The 19,299-nt window shown below is 44.8% G+C and overlaps 1 protein-coding gene across 2 annotated transcripts in view; it reads left to right on the forward strand.

Annotated features, from left to right (window-relative positions):
* klhl12 (kelch-like family member 12) overlaps nt 1-19,299 on the forward strand; it is a 62,984-nt gene that overhangs the window by 34,350 nt on the left and 9,335 nt on the right. For both annotated transcript variants that reach the window (XM_068007242.1, XM_068007243.1), the window contains exons 8-10: nt 6,001-6,107; nt 7,994-8,189; nt 17,769-17,927. In XM_068007242.1, coding sequence (XP_067863343.1) covers nt 6,001-6,107; nt 7,994-8,189; nt 17,769-17,927 — 462 coding nt within the window. The remainder of the gene's footprint in view (nt 1-6,000; nt 6,108-7,993; nt 8,190-17,768; nt 17,928-19,299) is intronic.

Below are 19,299 nucleotides of genomic sequence, written 5' to 3' on the forward strand. Positions count from 1 at the left end.
AGAAACTTCTTTACCCAAAGAGTGGTAAGAATGTGGAATGCGCTACCACAAGGAGTAGTTGAGGCAAATAGCATGGATGCATTTAAAGGGAAGCTAGATAAGCACATGAGGGAGAAAGGAAGAGAAGGATATGTGGATAGGATTAGATGAAGAGGGGTGGAAAGGGGCTCGTGTGGAACATAAATGCCAGCATAGACATGTTGGGCCGGATGGCCTGTTTCTGTGATGTAACTCAATGTAACGCATCATCGCCTCCCAGCTCTGTGCTCATCTCTCCTGTAACTCCATTTGAATCCTTCCAGTCAGCTTCCACCCTTCACACAGTATTGAATGATATTCTCTGTGACTGACCGTGGTGCATTATCATTCCTCAACCATTCCATTGGCATCCAACATTGTCATCCTCTTCCAACACTTCTTCTCCATTGTCCAGTTCCATTAGTACTGGCCTCACTTGATTTCACTCCTACCAACTGAATGTAGCCAAAGCATCTCCAGCTTCTCTTTCCACCCCTGCATGGTCACCTCCAGCATCCCCCAAGGATCTGTCTTGGCCCCTTGCTCTTCATCACCTACATGTTGTCCCTTGGTAACATCATCTGCAGACAAGAGGTCAGCTTCCACATTTATGCAGATGACGTCCAGCTCTCACGCACTACCTTTCTCGACTGGCTCCATACTGCCCAGTCTTGGATGACAACCTTCAGTTCAACATTGGGAAGACTGAAACCATTAATTTTGGCCCCTGTCACAAACTCTGCTCCCTTCCACTGATTACAATCCCCACCTGGCCACTTTCTTTGTCTAAATCAGGACTGTTCATGACCTCAGCATCCTGTTTAACCCTGTGCTGAGCTTCAGACCCCATGTTTTGTCCATTGTAAAGACTGTATACTTTAACCTTAGCAACATTGTCCACCTCCACCCCATCCCCCACCAGAGCTCTTCGACTACTGAAACCCTTCTACATGCCTTTATCACCTCCAAATTCAACTATTCCAATGCTCCTTGCTTTCTTCCTCCTTGCTTTCTTCCTCCTATCCTCCTCTCTCCATAAACTCCAGCTTGTCCAAAACTCTCCTGCATGTATCCTGTCCCACTTGCCCTTTATCTCTGTCCTTGCTGACCTACATTGGTTCCCTGTCTCCCAGCGTCTCAGATTTTAAAATTCCTCATCTTCATCTTTAAATCCTTCCACGACCTTGCCCCTCCACAACCTCCTCCAGTTCTAAATCCCCTTTGCCTCTCAACAATCTGTTTCTCCAACTCTGACCTGTTGTATCTCCCCCCTACCACCACCACTTGGCAGCACATTCTTCAGCCCTTGGTTCCTACTCTCTGGAATTCTCTCCCTAAACCCCTCCAAAGTACCTTTGAAACCCATCTCTTCAAGATTTCGGTCACTCCCTTGGCTCTGTGTTCATTTTCCATACGCCTATGTATGAGGTCCTTTGGACGTTCTTCATATAAATAGTTGTTGATGTGGGATGTTCCTTATTATTAAACGTGATAATCCACTTGTCTTTGTGTTTACAGCTTGTAAATGTAATCAGCTGTCTGTCATACAGAGTCTGTATTCTGCTTTCACTGAATGAGATGTAGTGGGATGAAACATACTATGCAATAGCAAGTTTACAATGAGCAGGGGGATTGTTTGCTCTGCAGAATGCTATTTCCCAGATATTACAACCCATGTCAAGTCATTTTAAATTAACAGTCAGGAAATTGTGCGCAAGGAGCACCTAAATTTCTGAGGGGTGCTTTCAGCAGGCGAGTGTGAAAATGACCCCTAGCTGATTAGTTTCAGATCATGGGGAGCGCAGGCTCCCGTATGGAAGTTGCCTTTTCCAGTTTCCACATGCGAGACAAATATTGGGAGGAATGCCGAATCTAAACTCCCTCCTCACAAGGCTAGATTACTCCAGGTGAATGCTGCTATTGGATCTTTACTAATGGGCTCAGTGTGAGGATATTGATTTGACAGAATACGCTTCAGACACACTTTGATGTCTTCTCCTGTTGTTAGTTCTATATAATGTACGCATTTAGACTGATATTACACTTGGATTCCAATTCTCCCAACAGTTCTTTGAATTATAAATGTTCTGTTGGTTCCATGGATCTCTCTCGTTCTACATCATAGTATTGAAGCTTAGAATTTTACTTTTCTCACTGTTACACTTTGGGCCTTCTACCTTTCTTGCTCTAGATTCCAAACTTTAGATCACTCACTTAGGTGAGTACCAGCTCCCTATTCCTATTGCCTTCGTTAGCCTTGATGATTAGGTAAGCTTTCAGTAATGCAAACCCACGATAACAGAATAATCTTCTTGTTAATTTCTTTTAATTATCCAATGTCTACAAAGAATCTCTTCCCCCATTTTTGATAAGCAATAGAGTATTTCAACTTCAGGCCTTGTTTTAAGTTTTGAGCAAATTTATTTTACTGAACATGAACAAACGAATAGTACATGTTATATACTGTATGAGATGTGTGCTTGGTGTTACAAACCCCTCCCCATGCTGGCAACCTGCAGGATCTCATTGGTATTCCAAAATTCCAACATCTCGCCCCTCTTCGCAATACCACAGGAAGATTTGCTTGTAATAATTTAAAAATAGAACAGCTGCACCCATATTCTGATTTGCATGTTGTATTTGTATCGCACCCCAATATTCTGGTGTATAACCAAATTTCTCGCACCTGATTAGCTGATGTACAGATCCCCTCTCCTGCCCCCAGGGACTGCTTGCTCCTTAGTATTCCAAGACCCTGCCTCCCACCTCTCCCTGCCCTCTGCTACTGCCATAGCCCAGGATTCCTTCCCCATTACTATCAGACCCTGGGATTTTCCCTGCTGGTACATGCATGCCCCAGGAACTCGTACCCTCACCACCACTCCAAGACCACAGTGTCCCCCTTCCCTCAGTGTTACCACTGTTCACTGAGCCACCCATCTGAGATCCTCCCATCCTTCCCCTAGTTCTGACACACCCAGTACCCCTCTCTCAGTGTTCAAGACCCTAGCCACAGGAGATCTGTCTGTCTCTCTGTCTCTCTGTCTTCATCAACTGATCATGAGCAATATTATGGGCAATTTCCTCATATATTAAATTTCTTATGACTGTGTGCACCCTGTCCTCCCTTCCCTCTCCAAAGTCCTTGAACGTGTTGTTGCCTCCCAAATCCATGCCCATCGTTCCCGCAACTCCATGTTTGAATCCCTCCAATCAGGTTTCCACCCCTGCCACAGTACTGAAACGGCCCTTATCAAAGTCACAAATGACATCCTATGTGACTGTGACCGTGGTAAGCTATCCCTCCTCATCCTTCTCCACCTGTCTGCAGCCTTTGACACGGTTAACCACACATCCTCCCCCAATGCCTCTCCTCCGTTGTCCATCTGGGTGGGACTACACTCGCCTGGTTCCATTATTATCTATCCAGTCATAGCCAGAGAATCGCCTGCAATGGCTTCTCTTCCTGCTCCCGCACCATTATCTCTGGAGTCCCCCAAGGATCTATCCTTGGCCCCCTCCTATTTCTCACCTACATGCTGCCCCTTGGCTACATTATCCGAAAACACGTCAGATTCCACATGCATGCTGACGACACCCAGCTCTACCTCACCACCACCTCTCTTGACCCCTCCACTGTCTCATTTGTCGCACTGCTTGTCCGACCTGGATGAGTAAAAATTTCCTCCAACTAAATATTGGGAAGACCGAAGCCATCGTCTTTGATCCCCGCCGCAAACTCTGTTCCCTAGCCACCGACTCCTGGTCACTGTCTGAGGCTGAACCAGACCGTTCGCAACCTATTTGACCTTGAGATAAGCATCCAACCACATATCTGCTCCATCACCAAGACTGCCTACTTCCACCTCAGTAACATCACCCGTCTCCGCCCCTGCCTCAGCTCATCTGCTGCTGAAAGCCTCATCCATGTCTTTGTTACCTATAGATTCGACTATTCTAATGCCATCCTGCCTGGCCTCCTATCTTCCACCCTCCATAAAATTGAGCTCAACTAAAACTCTGCTGCCCGTATCCTGACTCGCACCACTCCCGTTCTCCCATCACCCCTGTGCTCGTTGACCTACATTGGCTCCTGGTCTAGGAACGCCTCGATTCTAAAATTCTCAGCCTTGTTTTCAAATCCCTCCATGGCCTCGCCACTCCCTACCTCTGTAACCTCCTCCAGCCCTACAACCCTCCGAGATCTCTGCGCTCCTCCAATTCTTGCCTCTTGCCCATCCCCGATTTTAATCGCACCACCATTGGTGACCGTGCCTCCAGCTGCCTAGGCCCTAAGCTCTGGAATTCCCTCCTTAAACCTCTCTCCCTCTCTCTCCTCCTTTAAGACGCTCCTTAAAACCTACCTCTTTGACCAAGCTTTTGGTCATCTCTCCTAATATTTCCTTATGTGGCTTGGTGTCAAATTTAGTCTGATAACGCTCCTGTGAAGCACCTTGGGACGTTTTACTACGTTAAAGGCGCTATATAAATGCAAGTTGTTGTTGCTGTTGGATATCCTTTGCTGAACTTTATTACTTCCTGTGTTGTGATTTATGTCCTACATTGTGACACTTGGTAATGCCTAAAAGTGATGTGAACTTACGTTACTTTTAATGGGCTGCACTGTCGTGCCTTCTTTCCGATACTTGTCCTTCAGCACTCTTGCTCCAGATGGCGCTGTCTTTCTTTCTTCTACAGCTGCCCCGAGCCTGTTTTCTCTGTACAGCCAGAGTTCAACATATTTTTAAAGCAACAATTGTGTAAATGATTTGATACATTTATGAAGTTTATTGTGCTCAGTTTTTACATTTTGGTGCCTTAAATGTAGCAAAGTTCAAGGCATCTTATTTTAAAACAAGCCACCTGTAAATGGTTTTAATACATTATGAAGTGCGGTGCCTTAAATGTACTCAGGGTTTTGCATTTTTTTGCATTTTGATAGATAAATAAATAGCTCGCTGCCGTTGTGATTGTTGACTATGTGAAGTGCATAAAAGAACTTGGAGCTGTACAGGAGCCTTTAAATTCATTTTCCCCTCATCTGAACAAGATGCTTTCTGACAACCACTCTTCCCTTCCCCACACCTGTCTCTTAATCTGTCAACTCTTCCCATTCCGTGCACTTCCTATTGTCACACTTTCCATGTCACACTGTTAATGCAACATCCCATTGCTATAAAAGAAAAAAAAATCCTGCATGTAGTGCATGTCCTTCACGCTTAAAGTATGAAAAGAGAAAGAAAGCCAGCTATTTCCTGCTGGGTTTTTTGACCTTAGTAACCTGGCCTATCCCTAAAGTGCAGATGCTAGCGATTTACTACAACCAATTGCCAATCTGTAGAAACTTCCCTCAGCAATTAGCCAATTGGCCTCAGGCTGTGTCTATTTAGGACACTTCCCCACCTGAGCAACGGTCTTAGAGCCAGGCCAAGTTAATGACAGCTCCATCCTAACACAGCTAAAGACCACAAGACCTCACTTCAGAGTCCAGACTAATCATGAACAATGCCACAGGAGATCAGTTTTTTTTAACAATTTGACATTAGGGATTTATAGTTTGGTCCCATGAGAGAGGGGAAGCAAATGCTTTTTGTAACAAAATATAGATGTTACTAAAATAAAAATATCAATCCGATTTTGCTGCTAAACATGGTGAGTTCCGTATATATAGTATAGTTCTGCAGAGAAGATCATCTATCCTTCAGGAAGAGATGGGAGCAGGCATCTTCTGTCTTACTAGCTCTGTCCTTGTGTTTTCGAATCTCCTCATTTCCCCCCCCCCCAAAAAAAATGTTTATGATCATTTTGAAATGGTTTCCTACATTTTAACAGTGATTACATTTCATAAGTATTTCATTGGCGCTTTGGGATGTCCTGAGGTCATGAAAGGTGCTATAGGAATGCAAGTCTTTTTTCTATTCATGGTGGTGAGGTAAGTGCTGACTTTGCAGATTCTGACTGTAGCCTAACTTATTCCTGTAGGAGCCAATGAAGTGTTGTTAGTGATAGGAGGGTTTGGAAGCCAGCAGTCCCCTATCGACATCGTGGAGAAGTACAATCCCAAGTCTCAGGAGTGGAGTTTCCTGCCTGTGAGTAGTCTTATCAACCTATGGCTGCTTCCATCCCAGAATCAGCTGTGAACTATTTTCCCTTGTATGACAAGGATTCGGTTTACATCACCAGGAATGTGTTGGGAAGGCTATAGGGTAAACACATCTACTGCTGATCCTCGTCCAATGCTGTTATGAGCTCATCATGAAAACTTTACAGGAGTAATCCCAAAATAATACATTTTAATAACTGTGCTGTTGATTGTCGTAAAAATCCAACTGGTTCATTAATGTCCTTTAGAGAAGGAAACCTGCTGTCCTTACCCAGCCTGGCCTATATCATGACTCCAGTAAACGTGGTTGACTCGTAACTGCCCTCTGAAGTGGCTTGGCCAAGCCACTCAGTTGTATCAAACCGCGCAAGAAGGCGGCCCATCACCGCACTCTCAGGGCAACTGGGGCTGAGCAATAAATGCTGGCCATGCCAACGACGCCCACATCCCAAAAATTAATCACGTATAAAAAAAATGTCAGCACAAGATGGCAGGAGGGCTTGTTTCCCTTAAGTGTTAGCCGTGGCTCAGTTGGGAGTACTGTCTCCTCTGAGTCAGAAGGTTGTAGGTTCAATTCCTACTCCAGAGACTTGAGCACAAAATCTAGGCAGACGCTTCAGGGCAGTACTGAGAGAGAGAACTGCACTGTCGGAGGTGCCGTCTTTCAGTTGAGACGTTAAACTGAAGCCCCATCTGCCCCCTCGGCTGGATATAAAAGATCCCATGGCACTATTCAAAGAAAAGCAGGGGAGTTCTCCCCTGTGTCCCGGCCAGTATTTATCCCTCACTATCAACATCACTAAAACAGATCACCTAGTCATTTATTTCATTGCTGTTTGTGGGACCTTGCTGCTGCATTTCCTACATTACAACAGTGACTACACTTCAAAAGTACTTCATTGGCTGTAAAGCGCTTTGGGACATCATGAGGTTGCGAAAGGCATGATATAGATGCAAGTTCTTTCTTTATGTCACGATGCTGGACTTTAACATCTGGAATTTCGGTTCAAATTCAGCTCAGATTGGTGGTATGAAAGTCTCCTCAGTCTGCTGGCGTGTAAGGGTCCTGTGTGGAATGAGTCTCAATCCAGTTCCAAGTGGGCATGTGCCTAAATTGGTGCTACTTGGCAATCTCCCTCAGAGAGGTGCTGATGTGGGCAATGGGCAATCTCCCTCAGAGAGGTGCTGATGTGGGCAATGGACAATCTCCCTCAGAGAGGTGCTGATGTGGGCAATGGGGAAAAAATGTCTTACTGGTGCCAATGGGAGTGCTGTTCTGAGGTTGGGGCAGAGTAGATGATAGCTTTACTCTGTATCTGGCTGTGCCATATCTGACTTAGGTGTGCTTGACGCTGATACCGGGTGACTGAAATGGGAAGAGTTCCATTCTCCACCCCTAAAATTCCTCCCCTTGATGTGTACAAAAAAAGTGTAAGCCAGTGAATTTTTATACCCCTTAGTTCACGACTGTCTATATTGCTGTCTTGTTCTCAGCCAACAGTACAAACAGAAAAAATATCCTTCCCCATTCAAGCCATAGTCTGTGCTTTGTGGTTTGCAATCCCCTCCCCTGGTCGCTGACTTTTTGAGTAGCTGAAATTCAAATCGGTCACATTTTCTGACCACACAAAATCTTTACATCTAAAGAGCAAGAAAAAACCTGGAGATGCTGGAAATCTGAAACAAACATGAAAAATGCTGGAAAAAAAACTAGCTGGTCAGCCAGCATCTGTGGAGATTGTGTTCTGAAGATGGGTTCTAGCCGGAAATGTCTGACCGTCCGTTCTTTCCACAAATACTGACCGACCTACTTACTGTCAGTTTCCAGTGATTTCTCTTCCTGCTTTACCTCACCCACTCCTTTTCCCACAGAGCATCACACGGAAACGCAGGTACGTGGCCACGGTGTCACTGAACGATCGGATTTACGTGATCGGAGGATATGACGGGCGCTCCCGACTCAGCTCGGTAGAATGCCTTGACTACACGTCTGATGAAGATGGCGTCTGGTACTCCGTGGCCCCGATGAACGTGCGCCGAGGCCTGGCTGGAGCCACGACACTCGGAGGTGAGGGGGCTGCTTCGTTGTTGCCGTGGAAACGTGTTACAATTGGCAATGATTCGCAAACTTCAGCCTCAATTAAAAGGCCTACAGCACTTGCGTGCGAGGTGACTGGGATCGAAGGGTCCACAATAACTGTGCGCACAATTTGGGGGGGAAGGGTTGGTGACAAGGATTAGCTGGAAGGTTAAAGGTCTATGATGGGATAAACCCCACCTGAGCTAGGTAGAAATTTGGCTCTGCTCCGGATGGTGAAACCAATGGGATAAATGAGATTCGATAAAATAGAGTGAGAAATGGAAAATAAATCATGCCTTTGAGGTTCTGGGGGGCTGATGACCTGCTAGCACCGAGTGCTAACGTGGATGGGAAGTCCATCTGTACTGACTGCTTCCTGTACTATACTGTATTCTCATGTCATCCGCTATACTGGAGCGGCATGGGCAACGGTTTCGAGCACCAGGCCATCTTAGTACAACTAAGAGAAAAAGAAGAGGCTGTTAAAGGGCTGTTACCTCAGATTCTTTCCTTGTCCTTATTGTCAAAGGTTACTCCCGTAAGTGAGCTCTTGTTACCAGTAAAATGGACGGTGCCTCTACCTGCACAACATCTAGGTAATTGTAGCGAGCCCAGGAATCGAGCAGGGATCTTATCACTGTAGTCTCTGACTGGATTAATCAAGTGCCCTTGCAGGATTTTCTTGACTTTGGTAAATCATAGAATCATTGAAAGTTACGGCACAGAAGGAGGCCGTTCGGCCCATCGTGTCTGTGCCGGCTGAAAAAGAGCTATCCAGCTTAATCCCACTTTCCAGCACTTGGCCCGTAGCCCTGTAGGTTACAGCATTTCAGGTGCTCATCCAAGTACTTTTTAAATGAGTTGAGGGTTTCTGCCTCTACTGCCCTTTCAGGCAGTGAGTTCCAGACCCCCACCACCCTCGGTGAAAACATTTCTCCTCAGCTCCCCTCTAATCCTTCTACCAATTACTTAAAATCTATGCCCCCTCGTCACTGACCCCTCTGCTAAGGGAAATTGGTCCTCCCTATCCACTCTATCTAGTCCAGTCATAATTTTATACACCTCAATTAAATCTCCCCTCAGCCTCGTTTGTTCCAAAGAAAACAACCCCAGCCTATCCAATCTTTCCTCATAGCTAAAATTTTCCAGCCCTGGCAACATCCTTGTAAATCTCCTCTGTACCCTCTCTAGTGCAATCACATCTTTCTTGCAATGTGGTGACCAGAACTGTACACAGTACTCAAGCTGTGGCCTAACCAGTGTTTTATACAGTTCTTGCATAACCTCCCTGCTCTTTTATTAGCCGAGGCATAGAATAAAGGAAAGTATCCCGTATGCAGCCTTAACCACTTTACCCACCTATCGTGCTACCTTCAGGGATCTGTGGACATGCACCCCTAGGTCCCTCTGTTCCTCTACACCTCTCAGTATCCTCCCATTTATTGTGTACTCCCTCGCCTTGTTTGCCCTCCCCAAATGCATTATCTCACACTTCTCTGGATTGAATTCCATTTGCCACTTTTCTGCCCACCTGACCAGTCCATTGATATCTTCCTGCAGTCTACAGCTTTCCTCCTCATGATCAACTACACAGCCAGTTTTTGTATCATCTGCAAACTTCTTGATCATGCCCCCTACAGTCAAGTCCAAATCGTTAATATATACCACAAAAAGTAAGGGACCTTGTACTGAGCCTTGGAAACAACCTTCTAGTCGCAAAAACACCCATCGACCATTACCCTTTGCTTCCTGCCACTGAGCCAATTTTGGATCCAACTTGCCACTTTCCGTTGGATCCCATGGGCTTTTACTTTTTTGACCAGTCTGCCATGTGGGACCTTTTCAAAAGCCTTGCTAAAATCCATGTACACTACATCAAACACGTTACCCTCATCGACCCTCCTTGTTACCTCCTCAAAAAATTCAATCAAGTTAGTCAGACATGACCTTAACAAATCCATGCTGACTGTCCTTGATTAACCCATGCTTTTCTAAATGACGATTTATGCTGTCTCTCAGAATCGATTCCAATAATTTGCCCACCACCGAGGTTAGACTGACTGGCCTGTAATTACTAGGTCTATCCTTTTCTCCCTTTTTAAACAACAGTACAACGTTAGCAGTTCTCCAATCCTCCGGCACCACGCCTGTAGCCAGGGAGGATTGGAAAATGATGGTCAGAGCCTCCGCTATTTCCTCCCTTGCTTCTCTTAACAGCCTGGGATACATTTCATCTGGGCTTGGCGATTTATCTACTTTCAAAGATGCTAAACCCCATAATACTTCCTCTCTCACTATGTTTATCCCATCCAGTATTTCACACTACTCCTCCTGAACTATAATCTCTGCATCACCCCCCTTTTTTTGTGAAGACAAACTCAAAGTATTCATTACGAACCGTACCCACCTCTTCCGCCTCCACACATAGGTTACCTTTTTGGTTTCTAATAGGCCCTACTTTTCCCTTAGTTATTCTCTTGCTCTTTATGTATTTATGTTTTCCTTGATTTTACTTGCCAGTATTTTTTTATGCCCTCTCTTTGCTTTCCTAATGTCCTTTTTAATTTCACCCTTGCACTTTTTATACTGCTCTAGGCTTTCTGCAGTATTGAGCTCTCGGTATCTGACATAAGCTTCCCTTTTTTGCTGTATCTTACCCTGTATGCTCCTTGTCATCCAGGGGTTCTAGATTTGGCAATGGTGCAATAAACACTCTCATCAGACTGGGGCTTAGGTTATGAACTGCCAGACAGATTTATTAACAATAAACAGATAAGTAAACAGTTGCAAACACAAACAGTGAATTGACAGTAATATACCGACTTAACTATTTCTCCTCATAATGTAGAAAATAACAAAGGTTGCGTGTCCTGCGCCAAAGTCAATGTAAAACTGGACCTAACAAATGATTCTCTGATCATAAGCTTATGTGGGGGGCTCTCGCGCGCTCGCTGAAAGCTGGCCTCGGACTCCCTAAGAAATACTTTCTAGATCCTTTTGAAGATTGACCGGAACAAAAGAAAGTAAAACTGCATCTCTCAAACTTAAATAGAGCTCCTGTTCAAACATAAAATACTTTAAAAACACACAAGATAATTTTGAATTGAATGGCCTGGTCCCTTCCTGGGTTCAAATTAATCAGTTTCAAACACTTTGGACAAACCATGAGATGTTCATTCATCTAAGAACAATGGGAGCTTCAGACTTTTGTATATAAGACCCTCCCCGATATACTAACAGACACTTCCTGTGATGTACATCAGCCAGACTAGATATTTCTGTACTTGAACTTGGTTTTAATTCCATGCACGCCATAGAAAAAAAGAAAGAAGCAAATAACATGATAAAGACAAGGATGCTTCCTGTTTGTCAGAGACTAAGAGTAGCTTTTTGTCTGAATGGGTGTGTCACATAGATCATAAAGCAGTGCAGAGAGTCCAGATCCAAGTGTGGATTCTGCCTCTCCATATAGCTTATCAGAATATCTAAAAATCAGCAGCTGATCTCCTGCATGACTAGAGTCTATAATTAAGGATAGAGTGACTGAGCACCTTGAAAATTTTCAGCTGATGAGAGAGAGCCAGCTTGGATTTGTAAAGGGTAGGTCATGCCTGATGAACCTGATTGAATTCTTTGAAAAGGTGACTAAAGTAGTGGACAAGGGAGTGTCTATGGATGTTGTTTATATGGACTTTCAGAAGGCATTCAATAAGAGACTGTTAGCTAAAGTTGAAGCTCATGGAATTGAGAAAAATTATTGACCTGATTAGGAAATTGGCTGAGCGGCAGGAGACAGAGAGTAGGGATAATGGACAGGTACTCAAATTGGCAGGATGTGTGACTAGTGGTGTCCCACAGGGATCTGTGTTGGGGCCTCAACTATTCACTTTTTATTAACAACTTAGAAGACGGGATAGTGAGCCACATATCCAAGTTTGCCGATGACACAAAGATAGACAGCATTATAAGCAGTGTAGATGGAAGCATAAAATTACAGAGATATTACTAGATTAAGTGAATGGGCAAAACTTTCAATGTAGGCAAGTGTGAGGTCATCAACTTTGGATCTAAAAAGGATCGATCAGAGTACTTTCTAAATGGTGAATAGCTCAAAACAGTAGAGGTCCATGTACATATATCATTAAAATGTTATGGAAAGGTACAGAAAATAATCTTTATATCTAGATGACTAGAATGTAAGGGGGTAGAAGTTATGCTACAGCTATACAAAAGTCTGGTTAGACCACACCTGGAGTACTGTGTTTAGTTCTGGGCACCGCACCTTAGGAAGGATATATTGGCCTTGGAGGGAGTGCAGTGTAGATTTACTAGAATGATACCTGGATTCCAAGGGTTAAATTACAAGGAGAGATTACACAAACTATGGTTGAATTCCCTGGAATTTAGAAGATTAAGGGGTGATTTGATCGAAGTTTTCAAGATATTAAGGGGAACTGATACGGTGGATAGAGAGAAACTATTTCCGCTGGTTGGGGAGTCTAGGACTAGGGGACATAGCCTAAAAATTAGAGCCAGGACTTTCAGGAATGAAGTTAGGAAACACTTCTGCAAGCAAAGGGTGGTAGAAGTTTGGAACTCTCTCCTGCAAACGGCAGTTGATTCTAGCTCAATTGTTAATTTTAAATCTGAGGTTGATAGATTTTGTTAACCAAAAGTATTAAGAGATATGGGGCTAAGGCAGATATATGGCGTTAGGTCACAGATCAGCCAGAAGTCTTCCACAGGCATGTAAACAGGTAGCAAGAGGAGGGGTGGGGCCGATTGGAACCATAAAGGAGATCTACTCATGGAGGCAGAGGGGATGGCCGAGGTACTAAATGAGTACTTTGCATCTGTCTTTACCAAGGAAGGAGATGCTGCCAGAGTCTCAGTAAAGGAAGATATAGTTGAGATACTGGATGGGCTAAAAATTGATAAAGAAGAGGTACTAGAAAGGCTAGCTGTATCCTAGGTTGCTGAGGGAAGTAAGGGTGGAAATTGCAGAGGTACTGGCCATAATCTTCCAAACATCCGTAGATATGGGGGTGGACATGGATACAGAATTGGTTAAGTGACGGGAAACAGAGAGTAGTGGTGAACGGTTGTTTTTTGGACTGGAGGGAGATGTACAGTGGTGTTCCCCAGGGGTTGGTGCTGGGACCACTGCTATTCTTGATATATATTAATGACGTGAACTTGGGTGTACAGGGCACAATTTCAAAATTTGCAGATGAAACAAAACTTGGAAGGGTAGTAAACAGTGAGGAGGATAGTGATAGACTTCACGAGGATATAGACAGGCTGGTGGTATGCGCGGACACGTGACAGATGAAATTTAACGCAGAAAAATGCGAGGTGATACATTTCGGTAGGAAGAACGAGGCGAGACAATATAAACTAGAGGGTACGATTCCAAAAGGGGTACAGGAACAGAGAGATCTGGGGGTATATGTGCACAAATCGTTGAAGGTAGCAGGGCAGGTTGAGAAAGCAGTTAAAAAAGCATACGGGATCCTGGGCTTTATAAATAGAGGCATAGAGTACAAAAGCAAGGAAGTCATGATGAACCTTTATAAAACACTGGTTCGACCACAACTGGAATATTGTGTCCAGTTCTGGCACCGCACTTTAGGAAAGACGTGAAGGCCTTAGAGAGGGTGCAGAAGAGATTTACTAGAATGATTCCAGGCTTTAGTTATGTGGATAGACTGGAGAAGCTGGGGTTGTTCTCCTTGGAACAGAGAAGATTGAGAGGAGATTTGATAGAGGTATTCAAAATCATGAAATGTCTAGACAGAGTAGATAGGGAGAAACTGTTCCCATTGGCGGAAGGGTCAAGAATCAGAGGACGTAGATTTAAGGTGATTGGCAAAAGAACCAAAGGTGACATGAGGAAAAACTTTTTTACACAGCGAGTGATTAGGATCTGGAATGAACTGCCCAAGGGGCTGGTGGAGGCAGATTCAATCATGGCCCTCAAAAGGGAACTGGATAAGTACTTGAAAGGAAAAAAAATGTGCAGGGCTACGGGGATAGGGCGGGGGAGTGGGACTAGCTGGATTGCTCTTGCATACAGCCGGTATGGACTTGATGGGCCGAATGGCCACCTTCCGTGCTGTAACCTTTCTACGATTCTGTCTCATTGAATGGCGGAACAGGCTCGAGAGCTAAATGGCCTACTCCTGTTCCTGTGTTCCTATGCATGAGACTAACATCAACCTTGTTTTCCAACCTAACGATAGCCAATTCAGTTGGGTCAAGGTCACTCCTGGAGAAGCAATGAATGGAATATGATGCATCTTAAAGCAGGTGCCCAGCACATTACATTACAGGGAGCAGGAGAGCATTGGACAGCAAACGACAGGACGGAATTATCAACGTGTAGCAGAGACCAAATATAAGGGATCCTGAGACAATTGACACAGATCCTTCACATCTAGCAGTGAAAGAAGATTGTTTTAAAAGGTGTGGTGCAAGAAGACAAGAAGGGTGCTATTGACAAAGTTTTAAGGTCTCATCATACCTTAATGATAAGAATAGGTAGCAGTGATAAAAATGCATCAGGACCACTCAAAATGCAGCTGGGCTGGGAAAGGTAGGATACCAGGTGGACAAGATGCGGTCCTCCCCCACGACTGTCTTCTCTAGACTGCAGAGATATGATTATTTATTTTTATGACTTTAGATAGACTATGTGAATATGAATTAAAAATTGGTGGCAGTTAGTTGTATTTTCAAAAGAGTTCCTTTGAGTCTGTGTCAGCAAAATGGTCAATACACAAAACTTCCCCCATCCATTCACACTTTCAATGAGAGACAAGCTATCTTTCTTTAAGATATTAGAAGAGACTGGAGTTCAGCTGTCTGTGAGCAGGCAGGCAAGTTTTTTAGATCTGCAAATTAGCCAGGATGCAGAAGCTTTGGCCGAAGTACTAATCCCATTATATGCGGTCAAAGCATTAATAGATATTGGGAGGCCTTGGGGAGGTGTGAGGATGCACAATTGTATTTTTGATGTGGAATTGCCAGTGATGGACTGGGGTGGAAAGCTTGTGATTTAAAATAAAACTGTTGGACTATAACCTGGTGTTGTGCAAGTCCTTACAATTGTATTTTTGCATTTGATTGATATTCACAGTTTTTTGGACCAAAAGATATAAGGTAGATTTTTCATCTTCAGCTCAGTTTTCATCTCAATTTCAGTTTCTGGAATTGACATTTGGACATTAAAAACATCACATCGGGAAGTCTACGAAAGTAGATGTTTCCACCAAACGACTTGCAGACTATCAGACTGTGTAAGAGAGAAGATATTTTAACCTATTTGACTTGTGGACTGATTTTGTCCTTGTTGTTTTTGAAATTTTTGTACTGTCAGATTGCTGTGTATTTCTGCTTCTGTGTAATTATCTTCCTTGTAACTAAATCTGATTTGTTTTAGCCTGAAAGTTACGGTCTGATATTGCAGAGTTCATTGCCTTATGGTGTAGACAGGAGATTGCACTGGGCATCCCACTTGCTCTCTGTTACATTATGCCATGATTGCTGGTCTCTGTGACAAGCTATCTTGCAGCACGGATAAAGGGTGAAAGTTTCGATTCATGGGAGACTGGCTATTTATAGGAATGATGTGGAGCGAATGATATAGGAACGATGTTTCACATCGTTCACCTGACGAAGGAGGAAGCCTCCGAAAGCTTGTGAATTTAAAATAAAATTGCTGGACTATAACTTGGTGTTGTAAAATCGTTTACAATATTTATAGGAACAGTCCTTTGGCTATCAGCATTAAGTAATTGTTGGAGAAACCGCAAACCTTAACTCTAACCAGGCCCCTGGTATTCTTCCCCTGTCACTTCAATAAGATTGTCACAACCATTTGTGCACCATGTAGAAATTTGATACCTCACTTTGAAATAAAAGGTTAAAATGGAGAATAGCGGGCAAGCATAATTAATGAACTTGAATCATCTACAAGGAGTGAATACAGAACCCCGAGGACTGTATTGGTAATACTGGCAGAATTCAATTGCAGCAACGACCAGTCTTCCATTGGTCTGAATCAGAGGACCCTGATTTCATTCAGCGTGCTTTCTGAAGCCTATGGTTCTATTGATAAACTCCTGTAACGCAGCAACATCTGCACACTGTTAATACATGTATTAATCCCCATTGCCTGAACCTCAGCAGAGCATTTCACATATGTTATTGTTATCAATTATGTAAATGATAATGGGTGTTGAAGGTTATTATTGAACCAGTAGTGGGTCCTGTTTTAGAACCCATTGTTAACATTTGCACTATATTAGTAAGAAGTACTGAATTCTTCCTCAGCCTTTAATGGTGGTTTCTCCATTAAAAGTACTTCTGGATGATACTTCATTCTTCTTAGTGTATAGAACAAAATTTGATAACACCAGGATTTTGGTCATGCTTGTCTTTCAGGAAATATTTGTCACAGTTTCTGAATCTGTAAATATGTGCAAGAACAGTTTGTCAAAGCAAATGGAAGCAGAAACCAATGAAAGGTCACATATGAAACATTGACCTGTTTTTCAGAGGCTGACCGATCTGTTGTTCAATTCCAGTATTTTTTTCTTTCTGTCCTTGTCACAGTGTGCCCACCAGAGTTCAGCATTGAGCATGTTAAGCTAGTAAGGATTGGATATCGTGTCAAAAGCAGAGGTTTCATCCTATGCCAAATAGGAAATGATTTCTGCATTATGTGATGAGATTTTTTTATGCAACAAGTTGTAATGATCTGGATTGCACGGCCTGAAAGGGTGATGGAAGCAGATTCAATAATAACTTTCAAAAGGGAATTGGATAAATACTTGAAGCAGAACAATTTGCAGGGTTATGGGGAAAGAGGAGGGGAGGGGGTCTGATTGGATAGCTCTTTCAAAGAGCCAGCACAGGCATGATGGGCCGAATGGCCTCCTTCTATGCTGTATCATTCTATGATTACAAAGGAAATAGTTGCTAACCATAAGGCCAGTAAATTACGTGGAACATAGTTTTAGCTGAGTTGTATTTGTTTGCTGGACTGGATATCTCCTCCAGTCCCCGCTCGGTCTCGCCTCCCACCGGCTCGGTCTCTCCTCCAGTCCCCGCTCGGTCTCTCCTCCAGTCCCCGCTCGGTCTCTCCTCCAGTCCCCGCTCGGTCTCTCCTCCCACCGGCTCGGTCTCGCCTCCCACCGGCTCGGTCTCGCCTCCCACCGGCTCGGTCTCGCCTCCCACCGGCTCGGTCTCGCCTCCCACCGGCTCGGTCTCGCCTCCCACCGGCTCGGTCTCGCCTCCCACCGGCTCGGTCTTGCACTCCTCCCTCTCACCCCCCTCCCCAGCTCTGTCTGGCCCCCCTTACTCCCCATCTCTTCCCCTCTTCATTCCCCCTGCCTCTAATCTTGCTTGACCTGCACACTGCTCTTGGTCTTGACTCTCTGTGTGTTACACTGTGGGAGATTGATGAGTGTTGTAGAATCTTTAATCTTTACTCTGTACAGAGGGTCAGTGCATCCTCTCTCTGTTGCTAACCCTGCTGTCTGTCTGTTGTGTTTCTGTTTTCAGATATGATCTACGTGGCAGGTGGATTTGATGGGAGCAGACGACACACCAGTATGGAGCGGTACGACCCAAATATTGATCAGTGGAGTATGCTGGGGGACATGCAGACTGCACGGGAGGGGGCTGGCCTCGTTGTGGCCAATGGAGTCATCTACTGCCTTGGTAGGTGGATGTTCTTCGCTCTACTTCCCTTGAAGGGTTTGCGTTAATCAGGTCTATTCTCTGCACAGAGTACATTGCTTATTAAAGATATTGGAACAAAATTGTTTATCCAAGTGACATCAGCCGTATGTGAGCCTTGATGCTGAATGTCGGCATGCTATTCAACCACTGATGCCCTCGCCCAACTGCCATACACAGGGGTTGTGGGAACCCTGGTTGAATTTATTATCTTCATTTGTTTTGGTTGGACCAGGGGCACTGAGGCTAATTATTGCAATCCTGCAGCTGCCCTGACAGACCAGCAAACCCAGCACAGACTGAGGACTGAACCCAGCACAGGCTGAGACCAGCGAACCCAGCACAGGCCGGGGACTGAACGCAGCACAGGCCGGGGACTGAACCCAGCACAGGCTGAGACCAGCGCAGGCCGGGGACTGAACCCAGCGCAGGCTGAGACCAGCGAACCCAGCACAGGCCGGGGACTGAACGCAGCACAGGCTGAGACCAGCGAACCCAGCGCAGGCCGGGGACTGAACCCAGCGCAGGCTGAGACCAGCGAACCCAGCGCAGGCCGGGGACTGAACCCAGCGCAGGCTGAGACCAGCGAACCCAGCACAGGCCGGGGACTGAACGCAGCACAGGCTGAGACCAGCAAACCCAGCGCAGGCCGGGGACTGAACCCAGCACAGGCTGAGACCAGCGAACCCAGCGCAGGCCGGGGACTGAACCCAGCACAGGCTGAGACCAGCGAACCCAGCACAGGCCGGGGACTGAACGCAGCACAGGCTGAGACCAGCGAACCCAGCACAGGCCGGGGACTGAACGCAGCACCTGCCTGTCCTTTCTGGCTCACCTACTCACTGGATAAACTTGCTGAGACATGGGTGGGAACCCCAGCTCATGCTTTTCTCCTACGGTTGTAGTTTTATTATCACCAGATCATTATGGATGAGGAAGGCTATTTGGCCCATCTAATTCATCCGTCCAGGGAGATTCTAACATCCCCCCCATTGCAGGATCCAATTGTTGCTTAAATGATTCCAGGATTTTGCCCTCCACTCTATCTGGAAGGTTATTCCTCCCATTAAGCACTCCGAGTGATTCTATTTTTCCTTCCTACATGTAGCACTTTACACTAAATTTCATCTGCCATTGTTCTGTCCATTTACAAATCTTGTCCAACTCATTCTCTAATTTCTGAGCTGCCTTCTCTGATTCCACTGTCCTTCCTGGTTTGGTATCATCAGAAAATTAGTTTTTGAATCCCAATTAAAGAAAGACTGACTTGAATTTCTATAGCGCCTTTCACAACTTCAGAACGTCCCAAAGCGCTTTACAGCCAATGAAGTAATTTTGAAATGTAGTCCCTGTT

This window comes from Heptranchias perlo, chromosome 27 (assembly GCF_035084215.1).
Source record: "Heptranchias perlo isolate sHepPer1 chromosome 27, sHepPer1.hap1, whole genome shotgun sequence".
NCBI lineage: Eukaryota > Metazoa > Chordata > Chondrichthyes > Hexanchiformes > Hexanchidae > Heptranchias > Heptranchias perlo.